The 17021-nt window shown below is 43.8% G+C and overlaps 1 protein-coding gene across 2 annotated transcripts in view; it reads left to right on the top strand.

Annotated features, from left to right (window-relative positions):
* TECPR2 (tectonin beta-propeller repeat containing 2) overlaps positions 1 to 17021 on the top strand; it is a 110363-nt gene that overhangs the window by 66474 nt on the left and 26868 nt on the right. For both annotated transcript variants that reach the window (XM_073610554.1, XM_073610555.1), the window contains exons 14-16: positions 3202 to 3442; positions 6458 to 6547; positions 8838 to 9071. In XM_073610554.1, the coding sequence (XP_073466655.1) occupies positions 3202 to 3442; positions 6458 to 6547; positions 8838 to 9071 (565 nt within the window). The remainder of the gene's footprint in view (positions 1 to 3201; positions 3443 to 6457; positions 6548 to 8837; positions 9072 to 17021) is intronic.

Below are 17021 nucleotides of genomic sequence, written 5' to 3'. Positions count from 1 at the left end.
TTTTTTATTAATTTTTTTCAGAGTCAAGAGTCACAATGAACTTAGCCAGAAACGTATGCTTCATTTTTTGTGCATTTTCTTTCTTTTCTTTTTTTTTTTTTTGGTTTGAAATTGTAGAAAAGCAACTTTTTTTTTTTTGTTTGTTTTTTGTTGGGAGGACATGATTTCCCAACATGTTGAGGGTGTGGCCTGGATGGAGTCTAGGCTGAGGCGGCTTCCACTCTTTACATTAGAGTTTTGTGTGTTGTGCGGCTCCTAGGACTTTTCCTTCCTCATTGACTTTTATGGAGCTGAGATGATCTCTTTCCCTGCCTACACTCCCAGCGGTTGTCCACATGCAAGGACCCTTAATTTCTTTCGTATGGAAGCAAGGCTTATATTTTCTACCTGCAGGCCAGTTGAGACAAAAAATGCTGCCATCCAGATCAGCATCCAGGAGTTGAACAGATTGACACACAGAATTTCTGGGCAGCTTGGCAGTGGGACAGGGCTGTGGGCAAGAGGCTGGGGATGGGCAGGGAAGTTACAGATTTTACCGTTGTGAGTTTTTTTTTTAAACTCTTTATTACAAAATTTTTACTTACAAATTATCTGACACAATTTACATTTATCTTTCCTTTTTGCTTTTTTCCAAAATATTAACAGATATGTCTATTTTCATACCCATTCACTCTTACATCTCGTTCCTTCCCTCTCTCCCATCTTATGGTCACTAATTCCTTCCCCTTCTTATTCACTTTATACTATATTTTCAGGTCTTCCTACATCCGACGTTAAGTGTGATTTGTTCCACTTTGCCCAAATCTTTCTGCACATTTCCTCTTTTGTTCATACATTATTCTCTCAAGCGGTACAACTTGGTTTACTGCTCTCAGCCATTGATTTATTGTTGGTGGATTTGGCTGGATCCATTTTTCCACTATTTGTTTTCGAGCCAGGAATAATACTTCTTGCTAAAATATCCTCGTATATCCACACCCTCTTTCTTTTACTACCCCCAGCAAACATAATTCCACAGTGGCCATAATAGATTTATTTCTGACTTTTCACTAATACCGTTGTGGGTTTAGCAACGCTTTATGTGCAGTAAAACATGCTTGTTATACTCACTGTGGAACCTAAGGGGTTAATCCTCCGCATTGTGTAAAAAAAAAAAAAAGGCTGTTTGAGCCTGTCCTCTCTGATCTTCCCATTCTTCCACAGTCCCCAATCCATCTGCTGATAGTACAGAGCCTTAGAAGTCACTTTGCACATGCTCAGTTTGGTGTGTATTGCTTTTTTTTATTTTTTTTGGGAGGGTGCGTATAATCAACACAGGGCCAATCAGCACTTCCCAAACGGAGTCAGGGGTCCTGCAGCCTCAGAGGACAGTCAGAGGAGAATGAAAACTCCTCCTGCAAGCTTTAACCAGACACTGGTTGATGCGCAAAGGTATTTAGCATTTACTAAAATAATTGCATTTCCATGTTCTGTGTACTGTGGGAGACCAGATATAGTGAATGCAGGGGCTGGGTTTAGTAACACTTTTAGTACCTGTTCCTTGGGTTCCCCACAGTAAAGTTAACCTGTTACTTTGCCCTGCATGATTTACATTTTTTACTTTGAAACCAAGTTTAGCTTATTTTAATACCTGTACCTTCAACATGTTTGAACGGGTTTCCATTTTTTTTTTCAGTTTGGACAGAGTGGGGAAGGGTTAAAAATTTAGTCAGTTTCCTTGAGGATATTTAGGGCCGGTTCACATCACATACAATCCAATATGTTTTTTTTTTTTTTTTTTTTTTTTTTTTTTTTTTATGCATGGGGATAGTAGGTTATATGGTTTTCATAGGCATAGTTCACACCAGTGCTTGCATTTCCAGTGCGTTCCAGTTCCAGAAAAAAAAAGTAGAACATGCTGCATTTTTACTGTACTGGAACGCTGTAAAACCCATCAAAAAACACGGCGGCTGCCTTGGTGTTACCAGGCTAGAAGGTGAAAGAACTTCCCCAACAGGTATTTGCACCGCAATACAATCCTGGCAGACTTTTCAACCTTTGCACACTGTATGCAAAACTAAAAGAGTTGGAGATCTTCTTGAATCCCCTTTCTTTTCCCTCTTCACAATTTTTGTTTTCATTTTTTGCAATTTCACTATTTTCCCCGGCCACAGAATTTACTGACTGATGTGTTTTAAAGCGGAACTTTACCCATAACAACTTGATTAAAAAATAATGTTCTTTACTAAGGAGCATACATGCCACATAAGTAATTATGCTACCAAAATTAGTATGTGCTCCAGCATTGCTCCTGTTTTCTCCTTGCTGGAAGCTGGCATTTTGCTGAAGCCCAAAGCCCCTGAACAGCAGTAAATCATAAAGTGGAACTAAACCCATTGATTTAACCGTTTCAAAAAATTAGACTCCTGGAATCCTGAGATTGCCAACTGTCACATTTTGCTTGTGTCCTAAACCAAGCCGTTAAACCATCAAATGGCTGGTGTCATAATTGATCACATGTACTGCACCATGGCAGATCAAACAGAAGCAGCTTCCTTAACTGTAAAGGATAGGAACGTTTTTAATTCTGCTTTTAAGTGGAACTTTAGTCAGAAAATGAAGTCCAGCTAGATCACTTCAGGCTGGCCCCTTTTGCAGGTATAGCGATGTAAAACATGTAATAATAAGCGCCTATACTCTTTACCGCTTGCCGACCAGCCAGCGCAGATATACTGTGGCAGGTTGGCTCGGCTGAAATTCCTCGTAGTACGTCACTACATTCGTGTTTGTGGCACTACAATTGTGTACCATTAGTATGCAAGACAAGATCCTGGCACACGCCCTTTTGACAAAAATCGGACGCTCGGTTGGTCAACAATCGTGGCGTGTGTACGAGGCTTAAAGTGATTGTAAAGGTTTTTTTTTTTTTTTTTTAATAACAAACATGTCATACTTGCCTCCACTGTACAGTTCGATCTGCACAGAGTGGCCCCGAACACTGACTTCTGGGGTCTCTCGGCGGCTCCTGGGTGTCATGCTTGTGGCTGCCAGAGTCTTGCTATGCCTCATGGGAATTGTAGTTCTGCAACAGCTGGAGGTCCGCTAATTGCAAATCCCTGATGTATAGGAACGATCTGTGGTGGAGTTTCTTTCTATATAAACGTAATTCAACTCTACAGTAAGTGAAGGGTAATGTTTATTAATACCGGTGACATTTTTCAGGTCAGCATCACAGATTACGTCGTCTTTGACCATTACACCTTGTTCCAGACCCTCATCCAAGCCACGCAGACGGTTGCTACAGCTGCCCAGGCCCCCGTTGAAAAAATGGCTGACAAACTCCGCATGATGGTCTGGTCTCAGCAGTCGCAGTGTCAGCCCAGCCTCCTCGGGGTTAACAGCGGTGGCGTGTGGATCACCTCCGGGAAAAACGAGTTTCATGTGGCAAAGGGAAATCTTATAGGTGAGTCGTTAATTGCACGCTGCAGTCCAGCAGGAGTCTTTGGAATTGAAAAAAGTTTGAAGGTGTCTCTTACCTGCTGATTGGTTTAACTGTTCTTGCTGGCATATATCTCCTTCACCTTCCTTTACAGCCAGCTTTATCATCGCGACTGCAACTGCTTTGCCTTGCATTTTTATTTTATACTGAATGGGTTGTTTTTACAATGTGAGGCTTCACATATACTTTAACTGCTTGCTGTCTGCCCTATAGCCGTTTTTACTGCTACAGGAGGGCAGCTCTATGTATGCGTGTGTATAGATAAAAATATATATATATATTTGTATGTATGTGTGTGTGTGGATAGATAGAAAGATATAGATATATATCTCTCTCTCTATAAATAGATAGATATATCTATTTATAGAGAGAGAGATATCTCTCTCTCTCTCTCTCTCTCTTAGAGTCCTTTCACACTGGGGTGGGGGGCGTTGTCGGAGGTAAAGCGCCGCTACTGTAAGCGGCGCTTTACCGTTGGTATGCGGCCGCTAGCGGGGGCAGTTTTACCCCCCTGCTAGCGGCCGAGAAAGGGTTAAAACCACCGCAAAGCGCCTCTGCAGAGGCGCTTTGCCGGCGGTATAGCCGCGCCGTCCCATTGATTTCAATGGGAAGGAGCGGTATATACTCCGCTCCTTCACCGCTCCCAAGATTCTGCTGGCAGGACTTTTTTTACCGTCCTGCCAGCGCATCGCTCCAGTGTGAAAGCCCTCGGGGCTTTTACACTGGAATTAAAGCAGCGGCACTTTCGGGTCGGTTTGCAGGCGCTATTATTAGCGCAATAGCGCCTGCAAACCACCCCAGTGTGAAAGGACCCTTATATTATAAAAAATATATATATATATATATATATATATATATATATATATATATATATATATATATATATATAATAATAATTATGTAGTGTGTGTGATCCCGCCCTTCCGGGTAGGGGGCGAGCATGCTCGCTTTCGCTGTAATTGCACACAACGGAAGCTGATCGGCAGGTGCCGGGTACTCGTTGTCCTCCGGCATATCGATCATTGGGCAGAAAGAATGCCGATCTGTAAACCAGGCAGATCAAAGCAGTTCTGACCGGAGGGAATGGATGGAGTTTGTGTCTCTGCAAAACAGGGCATAAATTCCATCTCTTCCCCCTAGTAAAAGCACCACATACAGTTCACATAAACACTGGTTAGGTACACCGTTAATCCTTTGATCGCCCCTGATCTTCACTCCTTCCCAGCCAGTGTCATTAGTACAGTGACAGTGCATATTTTTAGCACTGATCACTGTATTGGTGTCACTGGTCCCCAAAAAAGTGTCAGAATGTCCGCTGCAATATCGCAGTCTCGCTATAAGTCGCTGATCGCCGCCATTACTAATAAAATAAATAAATGTATCCCATAGTGCAGGGATATGCAATTAGTGGACCTCCAGCTGTTGCAAAACTACAAGTCCCATCATGACTCTGCCTCTGGGTGTCATGCTTGTGGCTGTCAGAATCTTGCTATGCCTGATGGGACTTGTAGTTCTGCAACAGCTGGAGGTTCACTAATTGCATATCCCTGCCCTAGTTTGTAGACGCTATAAGTTTTGTGTAAACCAATCCAATATATGCTTGGGATTTTTTTTACCAAAAATATGTAGCAGACTACATATTGGCCTAAATTCTATGAAGAATTTTTTTTTCTTTTTATTTATTGGATATGATTTATAGCGGAAAGTAAAGGATATTTTGTGGTGTTTTTTTTTTTTTTTTTTTTTCTTCATTTATTTTGTTTATAGCGCCAAAAATAAACAGTGGTGGTCAAATACCACCAAAAGAAAGCTATTTGTGAGGGGAAAAATATAAATATTTGATTACAGCGCAATTATCTAAATTATCGCAGTGCCGTATTGAAGAAAATGGCCTGGTCATGAAGGGGGTAAATCTTCTGGAGGTCAAGTGGTTAATACTTTTCTTTTCACAAACTTTTCTTTTTATTTTATTTTTTAACGGCATCAGTCACTTTAAAGAAAATATTATATGCAACTCCTATTTGCTTATTTTACCATTTTTCTATTATTGTATTTCACGTATTGATTTGTACAATTTGCCTCTAAGGCCCCTTTTGCACAATCGGACCGTCTATCCATTTTTCATCCATCCTTTAACGGACAACAATGCATTCCAATGGGCAAATTAATGACCATCTGTTCACCTCTGCTTCCGATCTTATCCGTTTTTTGTTTTGTTTTTTTTAACATACAAGGGTACGTTGAGCTCCGTGAAAATGGATATTAACTACTGTTAACGGACAATGTCCGTCAACGTCTGATCCGTCTGGAATAAATAAATTTTTTTTTTTGTTTTATATGTGAACTCAACCTCAGTAGCATGGGATGGGTCCAAAAACAACAAAGTCTCCTAGCAACAATCTGCTTGCAGCAATTGCAATGCAGCATAGGAGGAGCAATGTTTCTGGGTAATGTCGTCAAAGCCACAGAAACTGCTGTAAACGGATGCAAAAACGTATGTAAACGGGTAAATTAACGGCTGTACACGGGTAAATTTAATGAATGTGAACGGAAGACTGAGATTAACGGAACTTACGACGGATGAAGCAACAGATAAAAGCTACCCCTTTAAAAAAAGGCCCCCCCCCCTAGCATTTCTAACCGTGACTATAAGTAAGGGCAGATAATTCATGTAGCATTTAAATCTTGTAATCCATCTGCTCTTAGCTCAGGCATGCTGGCAGGAGAATGTGCTTTGCTTGGGTTGAAAAACCCCTCCTGGAGACTCCTGGGATGTATGACATCATTTGCCTAGGCAAAAAGTAACTGAAGAAATGTAAAGAACAAATACATTTTAAAACAAGTAAATATTATACAATTACCTTTCTATTTACTAATGCTAAGAGCATAAAGATTATAAATAGTCAATGTTGCTTGAAAGAATGAAGTTCTGCTTTAACCTTTCCGTCTGTGTTTACTTTTTTCTGACTCTTTCTGCAGGCACTTACTGGCACCAGATTGTACCACGAGGCACAGCCTCCACCACCAAGTGGCTAAATGTCTTTGCATCTCCCTCTCCAAGCGGTGAAGGTATGTAAATGCAACCTCCAGACTTTTCTGTGCTTGTATATCACTGTGGGTTGTAGGAGCCGCTGTTTCCTCTCCCTAGGATTAATATACAGCCTTCTATGAAAACACAGGGCTACGTTAGCCTTGGCAGGGCTTCCACTGTTTCCCAAATTAGTATTTGCTGCAGCAGCAACACAATTTTAGAATGGAAGTACGCCAGTGGTGTACTCTGAACACTATGTACATCCTATTTTAATATGCTACTAGTGGCTGGCAGATTGTAATAATACAACAGGTGCGTATTAAATAATTTACTTCCTCAGAAAATGGTGATCAAAGTGTTAAAGGGACCTTGCATATAAAAATATTTTACAAAGTAATGCATGAATGTTTCTTTGCAAAAAAGACACACATATATATATATATATATATATATATATATATATATATATATATATATATATATATATATATATATATATATATATATATATATATACACACACACACATATACTTTATGCGATTGGCAAGATGGAAAAGGACCTGTGGGTCCTAGTAGATGATGGGCTCAGCTGCTGCTAACAAAGCAAACAGAATATTGGCATTGAAAAGGGGATTAATTCCAGCGATAAAACGATAATTCTCCCACTCTACAAGACTCTGGTCCGGCCGCACCTGGAGTATGCTGTCCAGTTCTGGGCACCAGTCCTCAGGAAGGATGTACTGGAAATGGAGCGAGTGCAAAGAAGGGCAACAAAGCTAATAAAGGGTCTGGAGGATCTTAGTTATGAGGAAAGGTTGCGAGCACTGAACTTATTCTCTCTGGAGAAGAGACACTTGAGAGGGGATATGATTTCAATTTACAAATACCGTACTGGTGACCCCACTATAGGGATAAAACTTTTTCGCAGAAGGGAGTTTAACAAGCCACTTGGCCACTCATTAAAATTAGAAGAAAAGAGGTTTAACCTTAAACTACGTAGAGGGTTCTTTACTGTAAGAGTGGCAAGAATGTGGAATTCCCTTCCACAGGCGGTGGTTTCAGCGGGGGGCATCGATAGTTTCAAGAAACTATTAGATAAGCACCTGAACGACCGCAACATACAGGAATATACAAAGTAATACTGACATTTCACACACATGGGTTGGACTCGACCTCGCCTACTATGTAACTATAATTTTAAAGACCCTTTCCTGTTCACACTTCATGCATTCTTGGTGCAGTTGAAAGCCTGTGAAACTGCACACAGAGTACATGGTGGGATCTGTGCCATTCTAGGCAATGGCATTCTTCTTATCTCAGCATTTTCTTCTTGCAGATCCAGTTTCATTGGCTATAATGGCACAGGTCTTATCATGCACTTTGTGTGCATTTTCACTACACTAGAAAGGACAGGTATGACCAGTTCTTGCATATCCCGATACTCCTGGCAGGCTGATTATGAGATATTGGCAGTCTTGCTACCAGTCTCACAAGCCGTAGTAAGAGAGAGGTTAAACCAGTAAGTAAGCTCAGTCTGTGCCAGCCAGAGGAGGATGCTTAAAGGATAAGTTGACTTTAAAAAAATAAAATAATGTATTTTTTTTTTCCACATAAAAAAATGTGTATTCATTTTTTGTTGCAGTAGCCTGTAAAGAATTGCACCAGCAATGGGCGATCGCTGGTGCTATGCAGGTTTCTTGCAGATTTTTCAGTGTATCAGCTTCCCCGTACCTCATACGAGGAAGCCGATTACATTCTCACAGGAAGACTCAATGAACTACCACAGCGCTGACAGCGTCGTGATAGTTCATTGAAAACTACAAGCCGACAGCCGCAAAGGCTGCCGGACCTTGTAGTTTTCCATTCAAAGAGGACTATGAATGAGTGATGCGGCTGAGTCCCACTGTCTGTGTCAATGCGTGCAGCAGTGGGGCTCGGGTGCCCCCATGGGAAGCCACTTCTCATTGGCACTGGACAGAGGGGAGGGGCCAGGAGCGCCCTTCGGGGGACCTGAAAAAAAGAGGTTCATGGCCGCTCTGTGCAATTCCATTTCACAGAGCAGGTAAGTATAGACATGTTTGTTAAATTACAGTGAAATGGCTTCCCTCTTTTAATGCAACCCATTTAAAGCAACCCCTGTTGCCAGAACTGAAAGTGAAAAAAAATGTGTGATTGGTAACCCTTAACCACACCTCCCACTTTTTTGGCATTGGTTTTTATGAACTACAATTTATAAAGTTGAACTACACTAGGGCCATTTTGTGTCCAGCAAATGTGATAATGTTTCTTGTATTATCTTGACCGTGTTTTCCTTTTGGCTTTCTAGGAAATGTCCTCTGGATTTGTCAGAGCAGGAAAGATCTTTTCTGTCTGAGTGATCTGACTGCACCATACAGACCTTCCACCGTCCAGCTTCCCCCAGACACAGAGATGGTCCACATGTCGGCCTGTGCGGATGCTGTATGGGCGCTTGATGGGTATGGAGGAGTGCTTATCCGAACGCTTTCTAAAACCTGCCCTACTGGGATGCATTGGACAAGGCTGGATCTCTCTCAACTGGGTGAGTTTGATTGCTTTGTTGGGAAATTATTAATAATAATCTATCCAGTTTACATGCCCTCAGTAGGTAAGAATAGATCTGCTATGCATCTGAATATCTGAACACGTAGTTAAAATCAAATTCCAGACCCCCCCATCCCCCGTTTACTGCTCCACAACTTCATTCAAAAAAAGTCTTTGGTGATCTGCGATGTCAGTCCATGCTTGGTCATAACACTTACTCCAAATTACAAACTTTATATGGATACATTACCACAGGCAGTATGTTCAACTTGCCTGGACTGTTTTTGTGCCGCTTTAGGTTAGGTTTCCTGCCAGCTGAGAAACTACTGAAAAAAAGGTTTTCTTCAGTACAATATATTCTGTCTTAAAACGCAAAAGAGCCTGTCTGTGCTACACAGGTATTTTAAGTCATCACTGGCACAGAAATTACACAGGGTGTCACATACCTGGTGGTAGAGCCTGACATGCTCGTTCAGCTCTGGCTCAGGGAGCACTGGCAGTGGCCATGAGAGCACAACGAGGTATGGGTGCCTGTAGGTCATCCAAAGATCTGCACAGGTTGGTAACTGGTGCTTCCTCAGGGATGTGCCAGGTGGCAAAGGTAAGAGGTAGGTGCTGGTGGACCTGGGCTGGGAGACAGTGGGCTGGCAAATGCTTGGCAGGCAGGTGACTAGTTGCGGGTGCTGGGCAGGCTGGTGAGGACTGAGTAGGAAGAGGACAAGTCCGCAGGCACAGTAAGGCAGCATGTAGGGTCAGTGACAGATGAGCAGAGCAAGCATTAACAGCAAGCAAAGGAGTAGTCGGATAAAAGGCCAAGGTCAGCAATAGTGGAGAAGATCATGTAAAGCAAAGGCAGATTCCGTAGACAAGCCAGGGTCAGGCAAGGTGGTGGTCAGACGTAGTCAAAGACAACCGGCGTCAGTGACAGATGAGCAAAGCATAAACGGCAGGCAAATAAGTAGTCGAGTCAGAGGCCAAGGTCCGCAATGGTGGAGAAGACCATGTAACGCAAAGGCGCATTCCATAGACAAGCCAGGGTAAGGGCAGGTGGTATTCAGACGTAGTCAAAGGCAAGCCGGGTCAACCACAGTGGATCAAGTACACAAGCAGGTAGTAGGTTGCATGGGAATACTGTATATCAGAGAGCAATAAGCAAACAATCCCCTGCAAGGCAATGGCGTAATGTCACATACTAGCACATAATGAAATGCTTACCTTGGAACGAAGCCCTCCAGTTCCACGCCGTCACCGCTGACTAGGCTTCTGTGTTTACTCTGTCCTCTTTCCGGGATCGAGGGCTCCGGCTGTATGAATGGCTGAGCCACGATGATGTCACTCCCGTGCATGTGCATGGGGGTCACGGCTTAGGCGCGGAGCTCTGAATGTATGGCATGGGTGTGCTGTCTCCTAAGAGTGCATGTGCCGGTGATGCCATTGGCTGCGTCCTATGTGAATATCTCCTAAACAGTGCAAGTTTGAAGGTATTGACTATACCTACAGGTAAGCCTGATTATAGACTTACCTGTAAGTACAAGTTCAAAAGAGGGCTTAACTAACACTTTAAATAGTCCATTTAGTGACAGGCTTGCTCCTGCGCACACCTGCTTCATTACTTGCCGGCCTATGCACACGTTTGCACCTTGGAGAGCCATCTGTAATATGAGCAAGCCTTCCCTGACACGTGGTTTGGCCTCCAGACAATCTAAAGCAGGAGTCCTCAAACTATGGCCCTCGGGCCAGATGAGGCCTACCAAGGTCATTTACCTGGCGGACTGACCATTCAGGCAGTGGTGCCCTCACAATGAGCGGTCTGCCACCTGAAGCTGGACTACGAAGTTACCGAACTGCAGAGATCCCCACCGGACCCCACCCCATAGGAGGAAACGGGACCAATCTCCAGCATTGTCCAGGGTGGGGGCAGAGACACCGAGATCCCGCTCCGGCATCTCACAGTCCAGCACAGGAAAGCTGCACAGAAGGAGCCGGCTCTTAGTCCTTCTCGCGGCTGTCTTTTAATCCGTGTGCCTGTTGACAGCGGCAAGTCGCTGGGAGTTGTTAAAACTGGAAGTCCCTCACAGGCTACCATTACCAGCAGCTCTGTGTAATTTGGCGGTGCTCCTCTTGAATCCCCGGGCACTGGTGAGGCTGTGCTGATGGGCACTGGTGAGGCTGTGCTGATGGGCACGGGTGAGGCTGTGCTGATGGGCACGGGTGAGGCTGCGTTGATCTGGCCCACCAATAGTCTGTGGGACAGTGAACTGGCCCTCCTGTTTAAAACGTTTGAGGACCGCTGATCTAAAGGAACATAAAAATGTGGGAATGACTATATCTGCTTGTTACCTATATAGGGTCTTACTCAACAGCCGCAGTTGCCTTTGCAAACCCATTTATGATTTTGGAAAAGTAGCCTGTGCCAAAAGCAGACCTGTGAGAGGGACCAAGCAGGCCCCACCCACTACAGGCTTCCTGCAGAGAACTACAGGAGGGGGCGGAGACTAGACCAGTCACCCTGCACAAGGGGGGAGAGAGCAGCAGTAAGTGGTCTTTATTACAGGAAGCTCCTGCAGAGGGAACGTTTTACACTGGATTACTTTATGGATTTTGAAGAAATACACAATGTGCACCAAGATTCAAAGAAGAATACACACAGGTCCTGTATTTAGACAATGTTTGCTTATTCCAGGGTTAGACAGTAACATACATTTAAATAGCAGCATCATGAAAAGATTGAGAAACAAGCAAGCATAAAAACCACACCACAAATTATTTCCAAGTAAACATTGCAATGACACCGAGCTGTTCTCATTGAAAACACATCGTAGTGTTCTCATGACCCGAGTGTTTGCTCTGTTTCACCCAGGAAAAATAATATTTCTTCAAATAGTGCTGTTTGTCACTAAATCCCTCTGTTTTTCCCAAGACTGTGCAGATGGTTTGTAAGGGCAGAATGCTGAGGAAATGCATTTTGTGCTCTGCAAACTCAATGTTTGCTCCTTGCTGTCAAAAGGCTATATCTGTAGAATGACATTTGTGTAAGGTTACACTATCAGTATCAGGACTTCTAAACTTAGAACTCCCTCTCAGCTTTCACTCCGCAGTTGCAGAGCCTCAGTCTCATTGCCACAGTTTCACGCTTGGCATTATCTCTAGTGGAAAGCATGCATAGGTGTTACTTTTCCCACATATCTTTTTTTTTTTTTTTTTCTCTTTTAGTCTGTGATTCATCAGAATAGGAAGTTTTAACATATGTGCTAAACCCATAGACCGTGCACAACCACGTGATTGTAGAAGTGTTGTTTGGTAATCAGCCAGCCAGTGACGCCAGTATGACACGTTTGGACAGCTGAGAACTCATGTGACAGCGATATCTAAGACCTAAGTAACACGTAGCTGTGAGGCCCCACAGACTAGAAGGACTTTGTAGCTCAATGTCAGCAGAGGAATGTAGTTTTGGAGGACCCAATGTTTATGGAGCAAAAATATGTGACCCCCCGGGGAAGGGTTACCTATATTTTGGCAATACAATCCTTTTTACAGTGTAAAATGACATCATGGTAAACCGTGAATACACCTAGCCATCGCTAGTTTGCATTTTCATTATTTCACTGTGTAAAAAAAAAAATGATTTGATTTGTTTATCAAGTTTTGTATTAAAACACTTTTTAAAGTTGTAAAAGTTTTAGGTTTTTTTTAACTTCATGCATTCTATGCAAGGTAAAAAATCTTCTCTGTGCAGCAGCCCCCCAAATACTTACCTGAGCCCCATCTTCCTCCAGTGCTGTGTTCGTGAGCCTGGACTCTCTGAGGGCACTCAATTACCTTTTTGCTCCCACTGCTGTCAATCACAGCCAATGAGGAGAGAGAGGCAGGGCCATGCCACATCTGTGTGCCAATGGACTCGGCAGCGAGCGCGCAGCAGGGCCCCCATAGCAAGCTGTTTGCTCTGGGAGCACTCGACAGGAGGGAGGGGCCAGGAGCGCCAACGGGGGACTTGAGAAGAGGATGATTGGGGCTGCTCTGTACAAAACCACTGCACAGAGCAGGTAAGTATAACCTGTTTGTTGTCTTAAAGTGATTGTAAAGGTGGTGTTTGTTGTTTAAAAAAAAAATAAAAATGTTATACTTGCCTGCTCTGTGCAAGGGTTTTGCACAGAGCAGCCCCAATCCTCCTCCTTCTGGGGTTCCCCGGTGGCACTCCTAGCCCCTCATCTTTGAATGCCCCCATGGAGAGCCGCTCTCACCCGGGGCACCTGTGCTGGCGTGCTCACGAGTCCTGCTGCTGTGTCCATTGACACAGACAGCAAGACTCGGCCCTGCCCCTGCATCGCTGAATTGGATTGACAGCAGCAGGAGCCAATGGCCCCTGCTGCTACCAGTCTATCCAATGAGGACGGAGACGGTGGCTGGAGCCGCTGGGCTCCTGCATGTCGCTGGAACGGTCGTGCTCAGGTAAGATAAATGAGGGGGCTCTGGGGGGCAGCTGCAGCACAGAAGGTTTTTCACCTTAAAGCATAGAATGCATCAAGGTGAAAAACGTGGAGACTTTACAATCACTTTAATGTAAAAAAAATCCAAACCTTTAATATCACTTAAGTTCACCTTTTAAAAAAAAAAAGTTACGAATGCACATCTTTTTGCAGAAAAAAAGTGCAATTTTTATTATTATTATTAGGAGCCTGCAAAGCATTGCACCCACAATCAGCAGATCGCGGGTGAAATGCAGGACTCATGCACACTGTCAGTGTAAGCTGTCTCCTCGTACCTCTTATTGGCAGGCAGTTGCACACTGACCGGAAGCATCAATGAACTACCACAGCGCTCAACAGCGTCCTGGTAGTTCATTCACAAGCCAATAGCAGCAAAGGCTGTTTTTACTTTTGGCTCTCCCATTCACAGAACTATGTGAATGAATGCATCAGACAGGCGGGCGGAGCCCCACACTGCTTTTTTTTTTTTTTTTTTTTTTGTGATCGGGAAGAATATCCCTGGCACGCTGTCACTACAGGCAGAGGATCAGGGAGCTACTGCAGCAGTGGGAACATGTTGCATTTTCCCAAAGGTGAACTTTTCCTTTAAATCCCATCAGAGAGAGCTTTTAATGACTGGGCTTTAGGCTGAAGTTTAATCTGCTTATATTTTGCATGCCCTGGTTCCCACTTTCCCCTCATCAAAATGCTAATGACACTTTTAAACCTTTTTGTTCTCCTTTGGCTGAAAGCGCTGATCGGGAGTCTGTCGTCTGCTGGTTTTCCAGCATGCACGTCCGACCGAAGCCGGCCAAACGGCCCAACATACATACAGGCCAAACGTTGGCCCTTTTTTTTTTTTTTTTTTTTTCGTTAAACCAGCTGTCGTCTCCCGACATTTGGCTCATGTGTACCCGGCTTAAAATACCTTTTTTATGAGTACAAACAAATGGCCACTGGCCTTTGCAGCAAGGAGCACATGGAAGGGCGACACATTCAAAAGAAAAAAAAAATAGAAATTCCCATCTCAACTTATCGACCAGCCTGCTAACCATCCTAATTATCCTGTCTAATGCTGCGTACACACGATCGGAAATTCGGCCAGCAAAAGACCGAAGAGAGCTAGAGAGCTTTTGGTCGGAAAATGCGAATGTGTGTATGCTCCATCGGTCTTTTGCTGGCCGAATTCAAGCCAGCAAAAGATTGAGAGCATGTTCTCAATTTTTCGGCCAAAGCGTTCCTATCCGAAAATGTTATCGTCTGTAGCATTTCCGAAGCGCAAAATTCCTACGCATGCCCGGAAACAATTTGACGCATGCTTGGAAGCATTGAACTTAATTTTCTAGGCTCGTCGTAGTGTTGTACATCACCACGTTCTTGGCGGTTGAAAGTTCAGCGAACTTTTGTGTGACTGTGTGTATGCAAGGCAAGGTTGAGCGGAATCCCGTCGGAAAAGCCATCATATTTGAAAAAAACGCATTATTTTGTACTTTTTGCTATAATAAATATCCCCATTTTTTTTTTTTTTTTTTAAAAAAGCAAATTTTTTCTCAGTTTAGGCCGATATGTATTATACATATTTTTGGTAAAAAAAAATCGCAATAAGCGTATATTGATTGGTTTGAGCAAAAGTTTATAGCGTCTACGAAATAGGGGATAGTTTTATGGCATTTTTTTTTTTTTTTTTTTTTTACTAGTAATGGCGGCGATCTGCGATTTTTATCGTGACTGCGACATTACGGCGGACACATCGGACAATTTTTGACACATTTTTGGGACCATTGGCATTAATACAGCGATCAATGCTATAAAAATGCATTGATTACTGTAAAAATGTCACTGGCAGGAAAGGGGTTAACACTAGGGGGTGATCTAGGGGTTAACTGTGTTCCCTGGGAGGTGATTCTAACTGAAGGGGGAGGGGACTGACTAGAGGGAGTGACGGATTGTGGTTTCTAGCTAATAGGAACACACGATCTGTCACTCCTGTCAGAACAGGGAAGTGTGTGTTTACACACACTCGTCCCTGTTCTGTGTCTCCTGGTCACGATCGCTTATGGCCGGCGGTCATCGCGACTGTCGGCCACGAGCATCGGCATTCCCACTGTGCAGCGGGCGAGCGCCTGCTATCCCGACCCCGCGAGCCGACGTACAGCTACGACAGCTCGCACAGGGGAGCCAACCTGCCGCAGTATAACTGCGACAGTTAAAGAGGACCTGTTGTCTAAAAATCATCACATAGGGGGGGACCTTTTGTCCTCAGTGTGATTTGGGGGGGGGGGTTACACCCAAGCACATAAAATCCCCACCCCAAAAATTTGAGACCCCCCTACATATACGTACGAACGTAAACGCACATACACATGTTGCATATTGCCGCACACGCCGGAGTTAGAGCAATAATTCTAGCACAGGATCTCCTGCAAACTCTGAAAGACAGACAGTGACAGCTGGCTCTAAAAATCCATTTTTTAGTTGCGTCTCATTACACTGGGACATGTGCTGCTTAAATGTACTGCCAGAGGCAGGGGAAGAATAGTATATCCTGGCTGTACATAGTCATGGCATCTTCCTTGTACCAGGAGCAGGCCTCTGATGACATAATGTTATGAGACAATCCCCTGTAATCTAGTACACTCTGCCCAGGCTTCAGGCCAAAGTCCTGTACATGCCACTCAGTCTGCAGAATCTCATGTGTGTGCCAGAACCTATAGAGTTGAGACAACAGGAACCCAAATGACTGACAGTGCAGACAGCATAGCTTTGGACATTCTGCATTCACACATTACTGACAGTGACTGATCTCCTGGATGTGCTACAGCTTCTTAAAGCATCAGTCTCACCAAAAGTAAGATTCATTATAGAAATAAAAATTCCTAATTTTAAACTTTGCGCCTATTGCAGTGTAAATATTTCATGCAATCTTAAAGGATGACTAAACCCAAGAACACAAAATGCAGCATATTGCATCTTACAGTCTTTAGATGTGGTAGCTCCATTAGCTTTATTTGTTCACACTAAGAACCTTTTCAGCAAGTACAGGAAAAAATCTGTTGATGTTGCCAGAAATGCAGTGTCCATGGTACTTCCTGTGAGCTGTGCTGGAAAGAATATCTTCCTTCCTAGCCATCTTCTGTAAACTACCAATTGAGAGTTGACGAACATGGTTCTCTCCATACAGTGGAAGAGTAAGTATAGCCACCAAAGGAATGGAAGTATAGCACAACCACATGAAAATAAAGCCCGCTCTAATGCTGGGAGCAGAAGAGAGCGGCGAGTCAACATCAGAAGAACAGAGGGAGAAGACAGCTGGGAAGACCCAGCAAAAGAGCGAGAAGATAGTGGAGAAGACCCGGACAGAGGGAGAAGAACCAGAGAGGGCTAGAAGATATGAGCGGAGAAGAACCGGCAGACGCAGAAGACGCCACTGGAGGAGGCAAAAGAGCTGGAGGGGGAGAAGAACTCAGAAGAGCCGACGGAGC

This window comes from Aquarana catesbeiana, linkage group LG13 (genome assembly GCF_042186555.1).
Source record: "Aquarana catesbeiana isolate 2022-GZ linkage group LG13, ASM4218655v1, whole genome shotgun sequence".
Taxonomy (NCBI): Eukaryota; Metazoa; Chordata; class Amphibia; order Anura; family Ranidae; genus Aquarana; species Aquarana catesbeiana.
Note: the sequence above shows the minus strand (reverse complement) of the source record. Positions and strands in the feature narration are given on the sequence as shown.